At 39.2% G+C, this 13,328-nt stretch overlaps 2 protein-coding genes across 2 annotated transcripts in view; one reads left to right on the top strand and one right to left on the bottom strand.

The window, feature by feature from the left end:
• Nucleotides 1-8,814, bottom strand: part of tdrd15 (tudor domain containing 15) — a 9,800-nt gene extending 986 nt beyond the window's left edge. The window contains exons 1-4 of the mRNA XM_035679286.1: nucleotides 8,738-8,814; nucleotides 7,158-7,227; nucleotides 1,226-6,382; nucleotides 680-831 (exon numbers count right to left, since the gene is read on the bottom strand). Coding sequence (XP_035535179.1) covers nucleotides 680-831; nucleotides 1,226-6,382; nucleotides 7,158-7,189 — 5,341 coding nt within the window. The 5' untranslated portion in view covers nucleotides 7,190-7,227; nucleotides 8,738-8,814. The remainder of the gene's footprint in view (nucleotides 1-679; nucleotides 832-1,225; nucleotides 6,383-7,157; nucleotides 7,228-8,737) is intronic.
• A 1,141-nt stretch (nucleotides 8,815-9,955) lies between these two features.
• The window catches only part of rfx6 (regulatory factor X, 6), a 16,603-nt gene continuing 13,230 nt past the window's right edge, over nucleotides 9,956-13,328 (top strand). The window contains exons 1-2 of the mRNA XM_035679019.1: nucleotides 9,956-10,255; nucleotides 12,672-12,831. Of these exons, the coding sequence (XP_035534912.1) occupies nucleotides 10,105-10,255; nucleotides 12,672-12,831 (311 nt within the window). The 5' untranslated portion in view covers nucleotides 9,956-10,104. The remainder of the gene's footprint in view (nucleotides 10,256-12,671; nucleotides 12,832-13,328) is intronic.

Raw genomic sequence — 13,328 nt, 5'->3', positions numbered from 1 at the left:
GTACAGTGTCTTTGAGTATTCAGAGAAGCGCTTTTTAAATAAAATGTATTATTATTACTGTACATAGCTGCCCACCATCATCCAAATCATGTTTTACATTTATTTTATCTCTTCTCAGTAAGTTAATTTTGGATCCTGTGGTCACTTTGTAGCAACTATGTTCTAGAGAACTATAGAAAATCAAATGTTACAAGTTGTTGTTGTCATTTGTTTTGTTTGTTTGCTTTCTTGCTTTTTGGAATCGTTTGATTGGTTGTCTTTATAAGATACAGGTAACTTTATTTGCTGTTGTTACTTTATTTTGAAGATTTGAGTATTGCTCTTGACGAAAAATATAAAAAACAAACAACTGAGACAGTAGACAAACATGAGACAACAGGATAAATGAAAACAATAAAGGAAACAGATAAATTATATATATAAGATAAAAGCTATTATGTCACTATCAGATTTATGTTGAAAATTAATTTTTATGAGGATTTTTCTGGAGATTTCTCAAAACCAATAATGCTTTCATGTGAATGTTGATGCAACAATCGTGTTACATTTACAAAAAGGAAAACTTAAACCTAAACACTGACTACGAGAAGGAAACCAGTCCTACATTCTGGCAGATGTTGGCGTCAACAAGCACTTTCACTTGATGCCATAAAACTAAATGTGTAAATATTATTCTTACATTCACCAGATCGCTGTATCTTCTCCTCTGCTTCATCGGTAGACTCAACAGAAAGACGTGACTTCCTGTCAGAGGCGACTCCTTCCTCGCCACGCTCTTCCTCACTACCAGGGTTGTGAGAAGCAGCTTTACGGGGACTCTGTTCCTGGAACCTGAAGGTATCAGAAGGTGCAGAAGATGGAAGGAACACATTTTTCTTTTTCCTGTCTTAGCAGTAAAATTGTGATTTTTTTTTTATACGCCAGATTTTTCCTGTTTTGAAAAGATTTTGTAGTAGTTTAAACTTTCCAAAGTATTAAAACATTCCCTCTTGCAAGAAGTGACTGTTAGTTTATAATTAACTATGTCCTGTTGTCTCGTATCTTTTAAAACATTGAGCCCAAACTGTTCATTCATGAATAAAATCTGTCTATATAATATTTTTCTACTGCTTCTCAAAATAATAAGAATTCAAATTAATTGTGAAAAGGTGAAAACAAGAGATTGATGGATGACAAGTTGCTTTAATTGTATTTAAGACATAAATACAAAGCAATGAGAGCATACCTGAGTCCGAGCATGACGTCTATATAACTGGCGTGTCCAGCATCCACCAGCTCCTTGGCAACATGGACCCCGTCGGCCAGAACGTCCACCTTCCAGTGTGTGTTTGACACAAACTCTCTGAAGAAGATCTGGAGATTCTTCTGACACAAACACTGCTGGAAGAAGACTGCTGCTTCGTCGGTCCACTGTCCGTCCGCTCTGACCGGCTTCACCCCTCTCAGGATGCAGGGGTACGTCACTTTCGGCTGGGACGTCAGCTCCACTGGGAGCCTCTTCAGCTGGGAGCAGTTTTCATACGGCACGCATTCGTAGTGGCCGTAATCCACCAGGTTTAGGACCGCGGTGGGGTCAAAGTGTACGATTTCTGCCCTGCACCACTTGTTCTTGGTGTCCGATTTCAAAAGGCAGCAGGTGCCGGGGACGAGGTTGGCTTCGGGAAGAGGAGACATCTGCTCAGGCAGGTCGTCCAGCATTAAGGACACTTCGCTCATGACGAGCAGCAAGTCCTCCAGAACAACACAAAACTCGAAGGGAGTGGTCACTGCAGCAGCGAAGCCAGAGTACGCTTTGTCTGTATCAATAGGAGCGAAGACAAGTTGCTGAGGTCGGCTCGTGTCCCAACGTCGGTCGTTTGTGGTTTCAGCGGGCGGTGGGATCGTCTCTTCGTCCCGCTGCAGTGACGTTGTGATTGGAAGAATGAGGAACAGTTCATTCATGATTATTTCAACACTCCAGAGTTGATCAGCTTCTGAATAACACACAAACACCAGCTTGACTTCTTTGCCTATCATTGGCTTGAGAGTTTCGCACCACGATTTGTGAGCACCCTCTCCCTCACTGAACCCGAAGCAGTTCATCTTGCACTTAACTGCAAAGTTCGGGACGTTTGCCAGGTTACTATTCTGTCGTCTGATTGAGCAACTTGGAATTTCTTCTGTTGTTCCATGATCCAAGAGGAGGACCTGGCATTTCCCCTGGCATACATGTTGAACAGCAGCCCTGTGCCACTGCTCGTCCTTGTGCACCTGAACTAAGCACTTGAAGCCACGTCGGACCTCTTCTTCAGCCACTACCTCGTACTTGTGTAGGTTGTCAGCTATGCGACTTTCCAACGCAGCGAGCGCGTCACTGGTCCTATTCAGTCGGACGTAAAAGTTGCTGTTGCTCAGAACCGACAGAACTCTACAGTTTTCTGTGTCTTTAGCTTGAACAGTCAGTGGTATGATTCCGTCTGTACGATCACTCTTTGCTTTGATTTTCCTTGGATTCTTCTGAGAGTAACACTTGTTTCTGATGGGTCTTCTTCTAAGGCTCCTGCAGATTTTTACATTCAGTTTGCGTGACAGTGCGGTAGGTGGTGGTGGTTTATCAACAGTAGGCATCATTCTTTCTTTAGCCGTTTCATTTTTAGCCACTTCTTCTCGTACACAGTTCGGTTGGCAGGATCTCACGCTTTCTTCTTTTTCAGGTGAACTCGCAGAAGGCTCCTCTTCCTTTTCAGTTTCAGTGCTACTTTCAAGTGACGCTGGAAGACCGACTCCATCAAGAATCTCAACCGTGACTTCCCATTGAGTGCCACATTGACGGACAAAATCAACGACCAGAGGCTTGTCCATTACAGCATCAGTGAAAGAGGTATCACTGTCGTATGTGCTTGTGTCCAACAGGGAGCATGGTATGCTGAATCTTGGCTGAGAGAGATACTCCTTTGGTATGGAGTAGATCTTCTCCATCCCTATGACTGCTGAGTTTCCATAGTCCACAAACTCAACTTTGAAACTAGAACTTCCTTCACGGTCCTTCACAGCGCAACGATAAAGAGCGCCGTCTTCCTCATACTCAGCCAGAACAAGGTCATTAATTCTCAAAGGTGCGGTAGTCTTTTTGAAGATACCCGAGTTGAGATCTTCTCCCATTTTCAAGAGGGCGGCTTCATCTTCTGACAGTTGAAGGAAAAAACTGTTGACCGATTCGATGTGGGAGACGAAACACTTTGCCCTGAAACCTTTGCTCACTTTGATGTCGGGCAAACACAAGAGCTGAGGGATCTCGGTGTCCTTTGTATATTGTGGTGGTTCTGACTTTGTGTTTGTGTCTCTTTGTTGTGTTAATTGAGAGTTTTTCTGAGGTTTTACAGAGACGCAGCGTTTTGTACCGTCCTCATTTTGCTGTTTTACTTTCGCGTTCTTGCTTTGAGCGATCCCTTGGACTTTTGTGTTTTTCTTTCCGTGTGGCACGCTACCAACTGCAACTCCTCTGTTGGCATTTGTGTGCTTGACTGACATCTTTGCGTTTCTTGTGTGGAGAGTTTTGTGTTTTGTCTTTGCGCTGCTCATGTCAACACTCCCAACCGTCTTTGGTTTAGGTAAAAGACTGAGAATGAGCTCATTTACCTTCTCATTGATGTTAACATCTCCGTCGAACAGTACAACGTCAAATGAACCATCTTCGTTCTTTCCAACTACGAGAGCTCTCACTTTCTTGTTGAGGACTTCATCGTGGAGCCATTTCTTGGCATCTGCGTAGAGCTCTTCCTTGGACACTGAAGCAAGGCTACACCTCACAGCCTGCATGGGAGTGTACAACAGATCAGTAGAGTGTCTGGGGATATACATGACGTGGGTTTTCTCAGATATGTTTGTGTTTCCATAGTCCACAAAATACACACTGAGATGCAGAGGCGACTGAACAGGATGTGCCAAGCCCCTGTACCATTTGCCATCAAAGTATTTCGCCAGGCACATCTTCCTCACAACAGCTCTCGTACTGGCTTGCATCATTTTCTCACTCTCCTCAGAGATTTTCCTCTCAAGCTCTTCGATGACGTCAGTGTTTCTCTCAAGGTGGCAGTAGACCTCCCACTGACTGCTAACGTAAGTTACGTAGACTTGCTCTTCGTTTCCGGGACTTATATCATGTGAAGAGAAGACAAAAGACTCAGGAATCACCGCTGACAGTTGCTTTGTTGGGATTGTTGCTTCTCTTGCCAGGCCCTGTACCCTGAGAACATTTGTCATGCTGCTCTGTTGGGTTTGGGTGTCGTAGAGGTCAACAACATTGCACAGCCCTTTGTTTTTCACGTTTAACTGAGAGACAACTTCACATCTTAGACCACGGGTGCCGTCATGGACAAAACCTTTCAGCGAGTTACAAACCTCTGGACCCCAACTGTTTTTGTCAACGGGAATGTTGTTCCAGTGTTCAGCTTGGTTCGCAGAGATCAGGAGCTCGGAGATACTTTGGTTGTTGTCGCTTCCCATTTCATACAGATCAACAACTAGTTTGTTTTTCTTCATCTGGACAACACGGACCAGCAGGGCTTTGTTTGACACAGTTCTTCTGAAAAAGTCACCGGTAGTGCTTGTCCAGACGTCACCCAAAGGAATGACGTTAGCAAGAGAACAACAGAAGGCAAATGCAGATTTGCTGGCAAACGTCTTTGGTATCTTCTTGATCAACATGTGTGGCACTTTCTCGATGTTCCCAAAATCGATGAAAAGGACCTCAGCTCCATGCTCAAGAGTGTCTGTCACGACACCCCTGTAGAAATGCATGTCTTCCTCATAAACGGCGCAGCACAGCGTCCCAAGCTCAGGATTCAACAGCACATCTTCATCCATCTTCATTTCACTGAAGTGATCCGCCATTTCTCTCATCATTTCTTCGAAGTCACCATTGCGTTTTTGTGTTCGGATCCAGAAGCGGTGTGGATTCTGAACGTGTTCAACATAACCCACAAACACAGAGTCTACTCGTACCTCTTCGGTTTTCAGTGTTTTACCAAAAGCTTCACACATGATAGTCTCATAATATAAATAGCCACCCTGAGGAGAAAGTTCTTCTGTCTCAAAAACTGACTGACTCTTGATTCGAGGAAGCTCCTGAACGGGCTCAAGTTCCTTCACATGATTATCTTCAGCACTAACTACTGCGATAGAGTAAAGATGTTGTTGTTTGTCAAAACTTTTGATCTCCACATCTAACACTCTTCCAAGCAAGCCTGCCTTGAGAAAGCTCAGCTGCTCAGCTTTGACGGCCTCGTCCTGATCGCTAAGGCATAAGAGCGAGCATGGGAACGCCATGATGGGTGTTGAATCGAAATCAGGTGGCAACCTGTGGACATTCTCGACTTTGACAGATTCAAAAAATCCGTAGTCAATGAACAAAACTCTAACTTGAGAGTTAACTGGGAGAAACTGCACAAAGCCTCTATACCATTTCCCGTCTTTGCCTTTAACTGAGCACAGTAAACCCAGGTTTTCTGGAGTCTTCTGACCGCATTCTTTGGTTCTGTACTCACAAACAGCGGCCAGCTTCTTTGACATTTCCCAAAGTTCGGTTTCCATACTGACCATCTGACAGTAAAACAGCCCAGGGTTGACAGCAGCAGTTACACGCACTTTAGCACGCGTCCCACAACTCAATCTGGGCCCACAGAAAGACAGAATGTCTTCGTATCCCTGCAACCCAGACGGTTTGAAGCAAAACTCTTGTCCCCTCGGCTTTTCAATGAGCAAGTCGGGAACTTGTTCAACATATTGTTTGAGTGGAAACTCCGTGAGCATCTCAACCAAGAGGAGGAACGTAGCTGTGTCCACATGCCTCCCAAACCCGTGTCTAACAAAGTCGACGTTGATGTCAGGGGCTTCCAACAAGAGTACTTTGTGGGGCAGGAGGGCTTGGATGTAGCCCGTGACATCTCTTCCAATCAGGCTCGAGAAGTACTCCTCCACTACCGAATGAGAACAACTCTGAAGCAGCAGGACATTCGCAAGAAAGCCGCAAACTATCTTGGGAGGCAGGATGAACAGGTCGTTTGAACAGGAAGATATGTTGGCAATGTCGACGCTCAAGACATTGCCGCGATCTATGAGGAAAACATCAAACAAGTCCTCTTTTCGGTTCTGAACTCTTCCTCTGTACCAGCGAGCTGAAGTCAAATCCTCCACGAGGCAAAACTCTCCGATGTCCACTGCGGCTTTAGTCTTTGGTACGTTCTGTATTTCCCCTTGCAAGATGTTATAGTCGAGGTCACATATGGTCAGGTACTGTCCCTGGAAGTGTATCAGGGTTGCTTCTGGGTTCCAGTCCAAGTGCGTTAACTTGAGGTCCACGGGCCAAAGGGCGCATGGTACAGAAGAACAAGAGTTCTGCGACCTGCAAATTTAAAGGACTTACATTATTAACCTTTACAAAGTGTTTATTTGTTGAGTTTACTTTATTTAAGCACCCTTAAAATTACTCCCTCATTCACTATTCCCTATATAATCAATAATCAATAGTTTAATCTATAGTGAGCAGTCAACTGAGACGTTAAACTACATTAAATTAATTTTAATTAGTAAATAGGATCTCCATGCCTGTTCCTTGTATATGTTATTTACTTTCAGATTCTTTTCATTTGCCTTATTTTGAAATGACATTTATTGTTGTAGCTCGTTGATTTTACAGAAAATGCTGAAAAACATTTGATCGTTATCTTCAAGATATAACAAAACATAAAATGATAATTTCACATTTAATCGGGAGGCCAAAAAACTCAGTTATATGGTCAGATTTGGTGCTCAACTAAAGAATATTCCTTTAAATGAATAGGAAATGATGAATTTAACCTGTCAACTTCACAACCAGTCATTATAATTAATTATAAGTCATTAATTGTGATAATTTGCGGCTAACTCATAAACACAACCACCACACAAAATGCACATAGTTATTTGAGTTTTCAAAAAACTTAAAATAAAGCAAACTGAACAATCCCTGATGGTTTTTAATGCACATTATAAGATATAACAAAACATAAAATGATAATTTCACATTTAATTGGGAGGAAATGATGAATTTAACCTGTCAACTTCATTAAAACACTGAGGAAATAACACATAATTACATATATTACTGTTAAAGTAAGAACATACACTATTTTACTTACTGTCGATGTTCGGAGCCCAGCACTGACTGCATGGCAGCAGCATCAGTAACTGTCCAATCCTAAACAGAACCTGAGGGGAAATAATAAAAAACCTCATAAAAAACACAAGAACCAACACTGATATTAACCCTTACAGAATAAACTAAACTAAAAAAACCTTAACTAAACCAGGCTTAACTTTGACACTTTATTTTCAATTTATTTATGTATTGATTTTTCCTGTTGAATGTTTTTTTTCCCATTTAAGTTTAACTGATTTTAAACCACTTTCAGGCAAATTCCTGATTTGTTATTTTAGACCATAAACACAAAACCAACTTAAGACAATGTCAACATCTAACTGATCTTGGCAAAAAATATTTGTGGTCTAGAATAGAAGATATTTGCAGATGACTTTAAGATGGTGCATAGAAAACACCAAACACAAAAACATTACCCAGGATTAAATTTTAAAGAGCATATCTGGTCATGGATTACATTTGTTCTTTGTTTTTGTAATTTTTCCATTGAAAGAGTCTGTAGATCTTGCAGTTCTTAAATTAACATTTTGCTCACTTTTGTTTAATTTCAGTTATTGGCACTGATGGGCGATTATTTTGACAGATGTTGCCATATAATTCACGATTAATGTGAAAATAATAATTTTTCCATCACAAATTAAACTTTCACTGAAAAAACTATTAAATTAATGATTGTGTGGAATTTTTTTCCTTAACCTGGACAAGATTTGTAGACCAGGTAGACAATGGTATTTTATCACACATTTAACCTTCATTTAAATATCTTGTACTTTAGCTCTATTTCTCATACAATGCAAAGTCAAGTTATCAATAATACGTCTCCAGAAGCATTAAAAGAAATCCAGCTTTATTCATCTTGGTTAGCTTTATTTAAATGCTATTAAAAAAATAAAACAAACATAGAAGCGCAGTTAGCCTGTGAGGAGATGAAGCTAGCACAACCATTAAACTTTAATCATATCACTGAGCCAAAAAAAACAACATTTATACACGTACAAATTTCGTTTCCCTAAACCCTCAGAGTACCAGAGCATGTCCGGATTAACCAAACGTGACTTTTTCACGGCGGTTTAACCCGACATAAAGCGGGAGTTAGCGGCAGTAACACTAGCATCGAGCTAACGGCGTTAAACTACGTTAATATGCTAACAGCGGACAAGATAGCTTCGTAATTCGTCCCAACGGTCGGCGAACGTAACGGTAATTCGTCCCAACGGTCTACTCAACGGGGTCGGCTACGTAACGCGTAATTCTAGCTCCAAACGGTCGGCGAACGTAAGCGGTAATTCGTGTTCCCAACGCGTCGTGGCCGAACGTAACTGGTATTTCCTACTCAACGGGTCGCAACGTAACGTAATTCTACTCACGGTCTGCCCGAAAAGTCCCAACGGTCGGCGAAAATAACGGTAATTCGTCCCAACGGTCGGCGAACATAACGGTAATTCGTCCCAACTGTCGGCGAACTACCCGGTCGGTTTTATCTGCGGTTGTTCTCCGTGACTAAGAGCTTCTTTCTGACTAGAAGCTTGTTTCTGACCGGACTTTCTGACTGTTTCCTACCGTTTTTACCGCCTCATTGTTAGCGACCTCTCAGGAGCTCCCGCTGCACGTGCGTGGCCTCACTTCCTGCTTCTCCGACCCCAACGTAAGGTCAGAAGTCATGACTGTTGACATAGTTTGAAATTAACGTTAAATACAAGTGTTTATTATACTTTTTCTCCCATTTAAAATGTATTCATGTTAAGGTTTTTATGCTGAATTTAAAAAAAGTTAATTAACTTGAAACCCTAATTAATTAATTATCAGGATTTATGGTTAAGTTTTGGTTAAAATAAAACTCATGTTACAACATTTTAAAATCAAATTGTAAAGAATAAAGAACACCACAGTGAAATTCTTCGATAAAGATGCATTTTCAATTAAATATTTTAACATAAAACTCCCCCAAATTCTTATTAGAGGCATATTTTAATCAGTATGGCCCAGTGCTTAAACAATTGATTATTAAATGATTAATAAGTAGATTGACAGAAGATTAATTGGCAGCATTAATTGTGATTATTTTAATCATTCATCAAGCAAAACTGCTAAACATCATCTAATGCCATAGCTTAATTGTGATAATTTGCGGCTTTGGAGAAAACAAATAATTTTATATTTTGATTTCTTAATAATGTAATTTTAGGCTTTATAGGAAACTGATCTTAATCTTAACTAAAAAAAATAAAATAAAATAACAAAACAATCATTATGTGTTGGATGCACCTAAAATAAAAAACTTTATTTTCTTTTATTTATTTAAACATGTTTAAAAAAAAAACCTTATGAAGCTCAAAACTAACCCATAAACACAACCACCACACAAAATGCACATACAGTTATTTGAGTTTTCAAAAAACTTAAAATAAAGCAAACTGAACAATCCCTGCTGGTTTTTTAGGCACATATAAGTTTGTGCACGGAGGGCCGGCTGACTGTGGCAGGCAGGATGGATGGATGGACAGATGGATGAGGGTTTTTCTGTTAATCATTAATAACCTGGATTAGCCCCAGTCTTCTGTAAATATGATGAATGCGTCTTCATTCGTCTACGGCTTCATTAGCTGTGCCTTCCCACAGCACGGCTTTATTAGTCTGAGGCTGCTCTGTCAGGTTCATCAGCAGTGCACTCCACTTTTTCCTCTTTAGCTTCAGATCAGTGGATCAGTTTTTTGGACATAAAATGCTGGACGTGATCTTTTGTGTCTTCTCCAGGACTTGTGTGAAGGTGGGATTGACAAATGTTTAAAGACTGTGTGCAGAGCTGATTCACAGTCTTAAGGACAAATGAGCTGCAGTGGACTGTTTTTTCACAGCAGGCCTTTTCTTCTCCTTCCTCTTCGTCTTTGGTTGATTTGTTCATCGACGTTTGTTTATTTTATGTGACTATGCCGATGAAACGCAGCAGTGAGAGCTCAACCAGGGATGGAGTGTTTCTTATTCACTCTCTAACCAAGACTTTGTGCAGCTCACCGGGAGAGACAGACTTTAACAAACAGACACATTTTCATCAGGAGGATGATTCTGGGATTAAATCAGGTAAGGAAAGCCAGCATACTTAATCAATTAAGTATTACTGAAGGTCAGATTAATATGGCTGAAACATTAATGTTCTATATATATATCCTTCTTGTCTTTTCACCATCTTCCTCTCCTGTTTTCTTGAAATAATCTTCACTGAAAGACTTTAAATCTGAAGCTTTTTAGGTGGTTAGATTTAAAATCTGCTCAGGTAAAAAACAGTGACACAAGTTGACCACATGGTGGTGCTTCAGCGACAGACTTGACTGAGTTGACAGGATAAGAAACATATTCTGGCCCACACGTATGAATAAAGATGACGATGAAGAAACATAAACAGGAAGGGAGACGTGATTTGTGCATGAATAAAGTAGAGGACTCAGTACGGAAAGAAGAGTGGAATAAATAAATTCAGTCATATAGTGGTGGTTTGTATTTAGATGCTTAAAAAATGTAAAAGTACAAACTATTTTTCCACAGATTTAGTGACTCAACATGAATCCTAATTTGTACAAGTTTTAGTTTCATGCAAAACTTCTTCATTTATTGTTCAAATTATTAACTTTTCTTCTGGTTTTCACAATCCTCAACAACAGATTATGACGGATGCACAAAAAAGAAGGTTTCATATTCTTAATATTAGAGCTACTAAATATCAAATTCATTGTATTTAACCAAAAAGAGCATCACCAATAAACAAAAGGCTTTTTACAAATAGTAATATCAGGCAATGAGACTCTGACACTACGATGGATTTAATGTTTCATCAGCTCCTCCTTTGCTCCAGAAGCCTTATGGCCCCTTCGTAGCTGTGTTAATTATTAACCATATTAGGTTTAAATTGTTTAATTATAATCTGTCCTTTTTCTTTAATTATTTATTTCAGTTCTACTGTTTTTTACCGTTACACTTTTCCTGCAGTGCTCATTAAAAACTCCTCTGATAAGTTTGGAAATTGTCCCACAGAGTTTGTATAAAAATTGTTGCTGTAATTCACATTCAAATTAAGAATTGTTTTGTAGTTTTAAATAATGTACAAATTCATGTTTCCTGTCAGCTCACGTATTTTAATATTAGTCACAGTCGGATATATTGGGGGTATATAAGTACACAAAATGTTACCATATAAATACATTTATTCTAACTGTTATATTGTTTATTATTGCCTCAATTATAATATATATAGTTATTATTATAATATTATATAATTAATAATCTTACTCTTTATCATTGTGACATGATATTAATAGTGTTCAGGTTTGTCTATTTTCTGATTGTCAAGTGACTTTTGTTCTAGTTTGCAGGGAGAAAAATGAGACCAAAAAGCAAGTAAAACATTCCCTTTAAACATAATAACATTAAAAAATGCAGTTATAACTTTCTGAACAGCTTCAGGAAATAATAATCTCAACATAAGCATATACAACATACTATTTACTGTGCAGGAACACACCAGGGAACAGCTTAAGTTCAGTAATAAATGAAAGCTCAAATCACTTTCTCAAAGTCACAGAAACAGGAAGAAAATAGGACTAAACTACTTTTTCTCCTCAAAGCAGATGTTTGGATTAAGAAATAAAAGCTGCACATCTTATAAGGAAATGCCTGAGATTGCTGGAGGTTGAGAAGAAAGCACTGAAGATAAAAAGAAATAATAAAATGTAAAAATGTTCCATTAAGGAAAGATCAGTGTAGTGCAGCATCTGACCTCAGATAAGAGCGTTAAACCAATTCAAGGTTTTTTACATAATAGTAGAAGGTGTGATGAAGCTATTTCTCGACAGTGATATAGAAAAAAATGTGTAATAATAATGAAACTCAGCTCATGTAGAGAAGTGAAGATCTAGATTCTGATCTGTGTATTTAAATATTAGTTTTATTATAGCAGCAAGGCAGCACTCAAACTTATATTGTTGTATTCTTTAAGATTCTGGCAGTTTCATGGTAAATCACTGTATTTTTATTTTATTATATATAATATCTATATCGGTTTATAGTGGCTACTGTCAGGAGTTACTACATGGAATTTAAAAACAATGTCGTCATGTATATATACTAAAGGATTTGGTTTCTATAAGGGGTTTCTTGGCCCCATAAAATGAAACTATATAAAGGAATCAGAAAGTTAACAATATTTATTGAGCAAACACAGAACATAAAAATAAAAAAGTCAGGGCAACAACTTCATGACTTCCTTTTCAAAACATTTTAAAAATGACATAAAACACTTAAAGTATTTTAATATTCAAAGAGATATCTCTTAAATGTTCTATTGCACAAGAAACAGATGAGGTACAGCAGTTGTTTTCGCTACGCAACAATACGGCGGTATATGAATTAAAACCAGCACTCACCTGACGTTCAGTGCCCAACACAAAGCACACCTGTCTCCTCTTACGAAGTCTGTACTGTATTTGTCTGTATGTTTTCTCAGAAGCGGAGGACAGTAATGAGACACCGTCCTCTGAGGAGGACCAGGACCTGGTGGACTTTAACCCGGAGCTGAACATCAAACAGAGCATCTCGTCTTCCAGAAAGACCATCAGTCAGATCATCAAGGACAAGAAGAAACAGACACAGCTCACTCTGCAGTGGTGAGAGCATCAGTAACTGCTTACACTGCATCAGTAAAGAGACACACCGGCACTGTATCTGTACTTATAGGGGTTGTTTTCCTTCCTCCATCCGACAAGATGCCTGTAGTGGAAGTATTCAGATCCTTTAAGTAAAAGTAATATTATCACACTGTAGGTAAACAGGTTGCATTCAAAACCTTATTTATGTTAAGTACTGTCAGCAAAATGTACTTAAATTATCAAAAGTACTCATTATGCTGTAAAATGTTCCCTGCCAGTGTTTTATTATTATATATCTGATGTTTTTGGATTAATATTACTGCTGCATTAATGTGTGTGTTGCATTTTTCTGCTGTAGATGTTTACGGTTGAGCTCATTTTAACTACTTTATGTACTGTTGGGTTGATAAATCTACAGCAATGTATCATAGTCTATAAGATCATCATGTTTGCATGTTTGTCGATGTCCTGTGAGAACCACGTTTTACAGGCCTGTTTTCAGCTTTGAGACAATG

The sequence above is a fragment of the Morone saxatilis genome, unplaced genomic scaffold (assembly GCF_004916995.1).
Source record: "Morone saxatilis isolate NCDOM2014 unplaced genomic scaffold, NCSU_SB_2.0 Contig7, whole genome shotgun sequence".
NCBI classification, from domain to species: domain Eukaryota; kingdom Metazoa; phylum Chordata; class Actinopteri; family Moronidae; genus Morone; species Morone saxatilis.
Note: the sequence above shows the minus strand (reverse complement) of the source record. Positions and strands in the feature narration are given on the sequence as shown.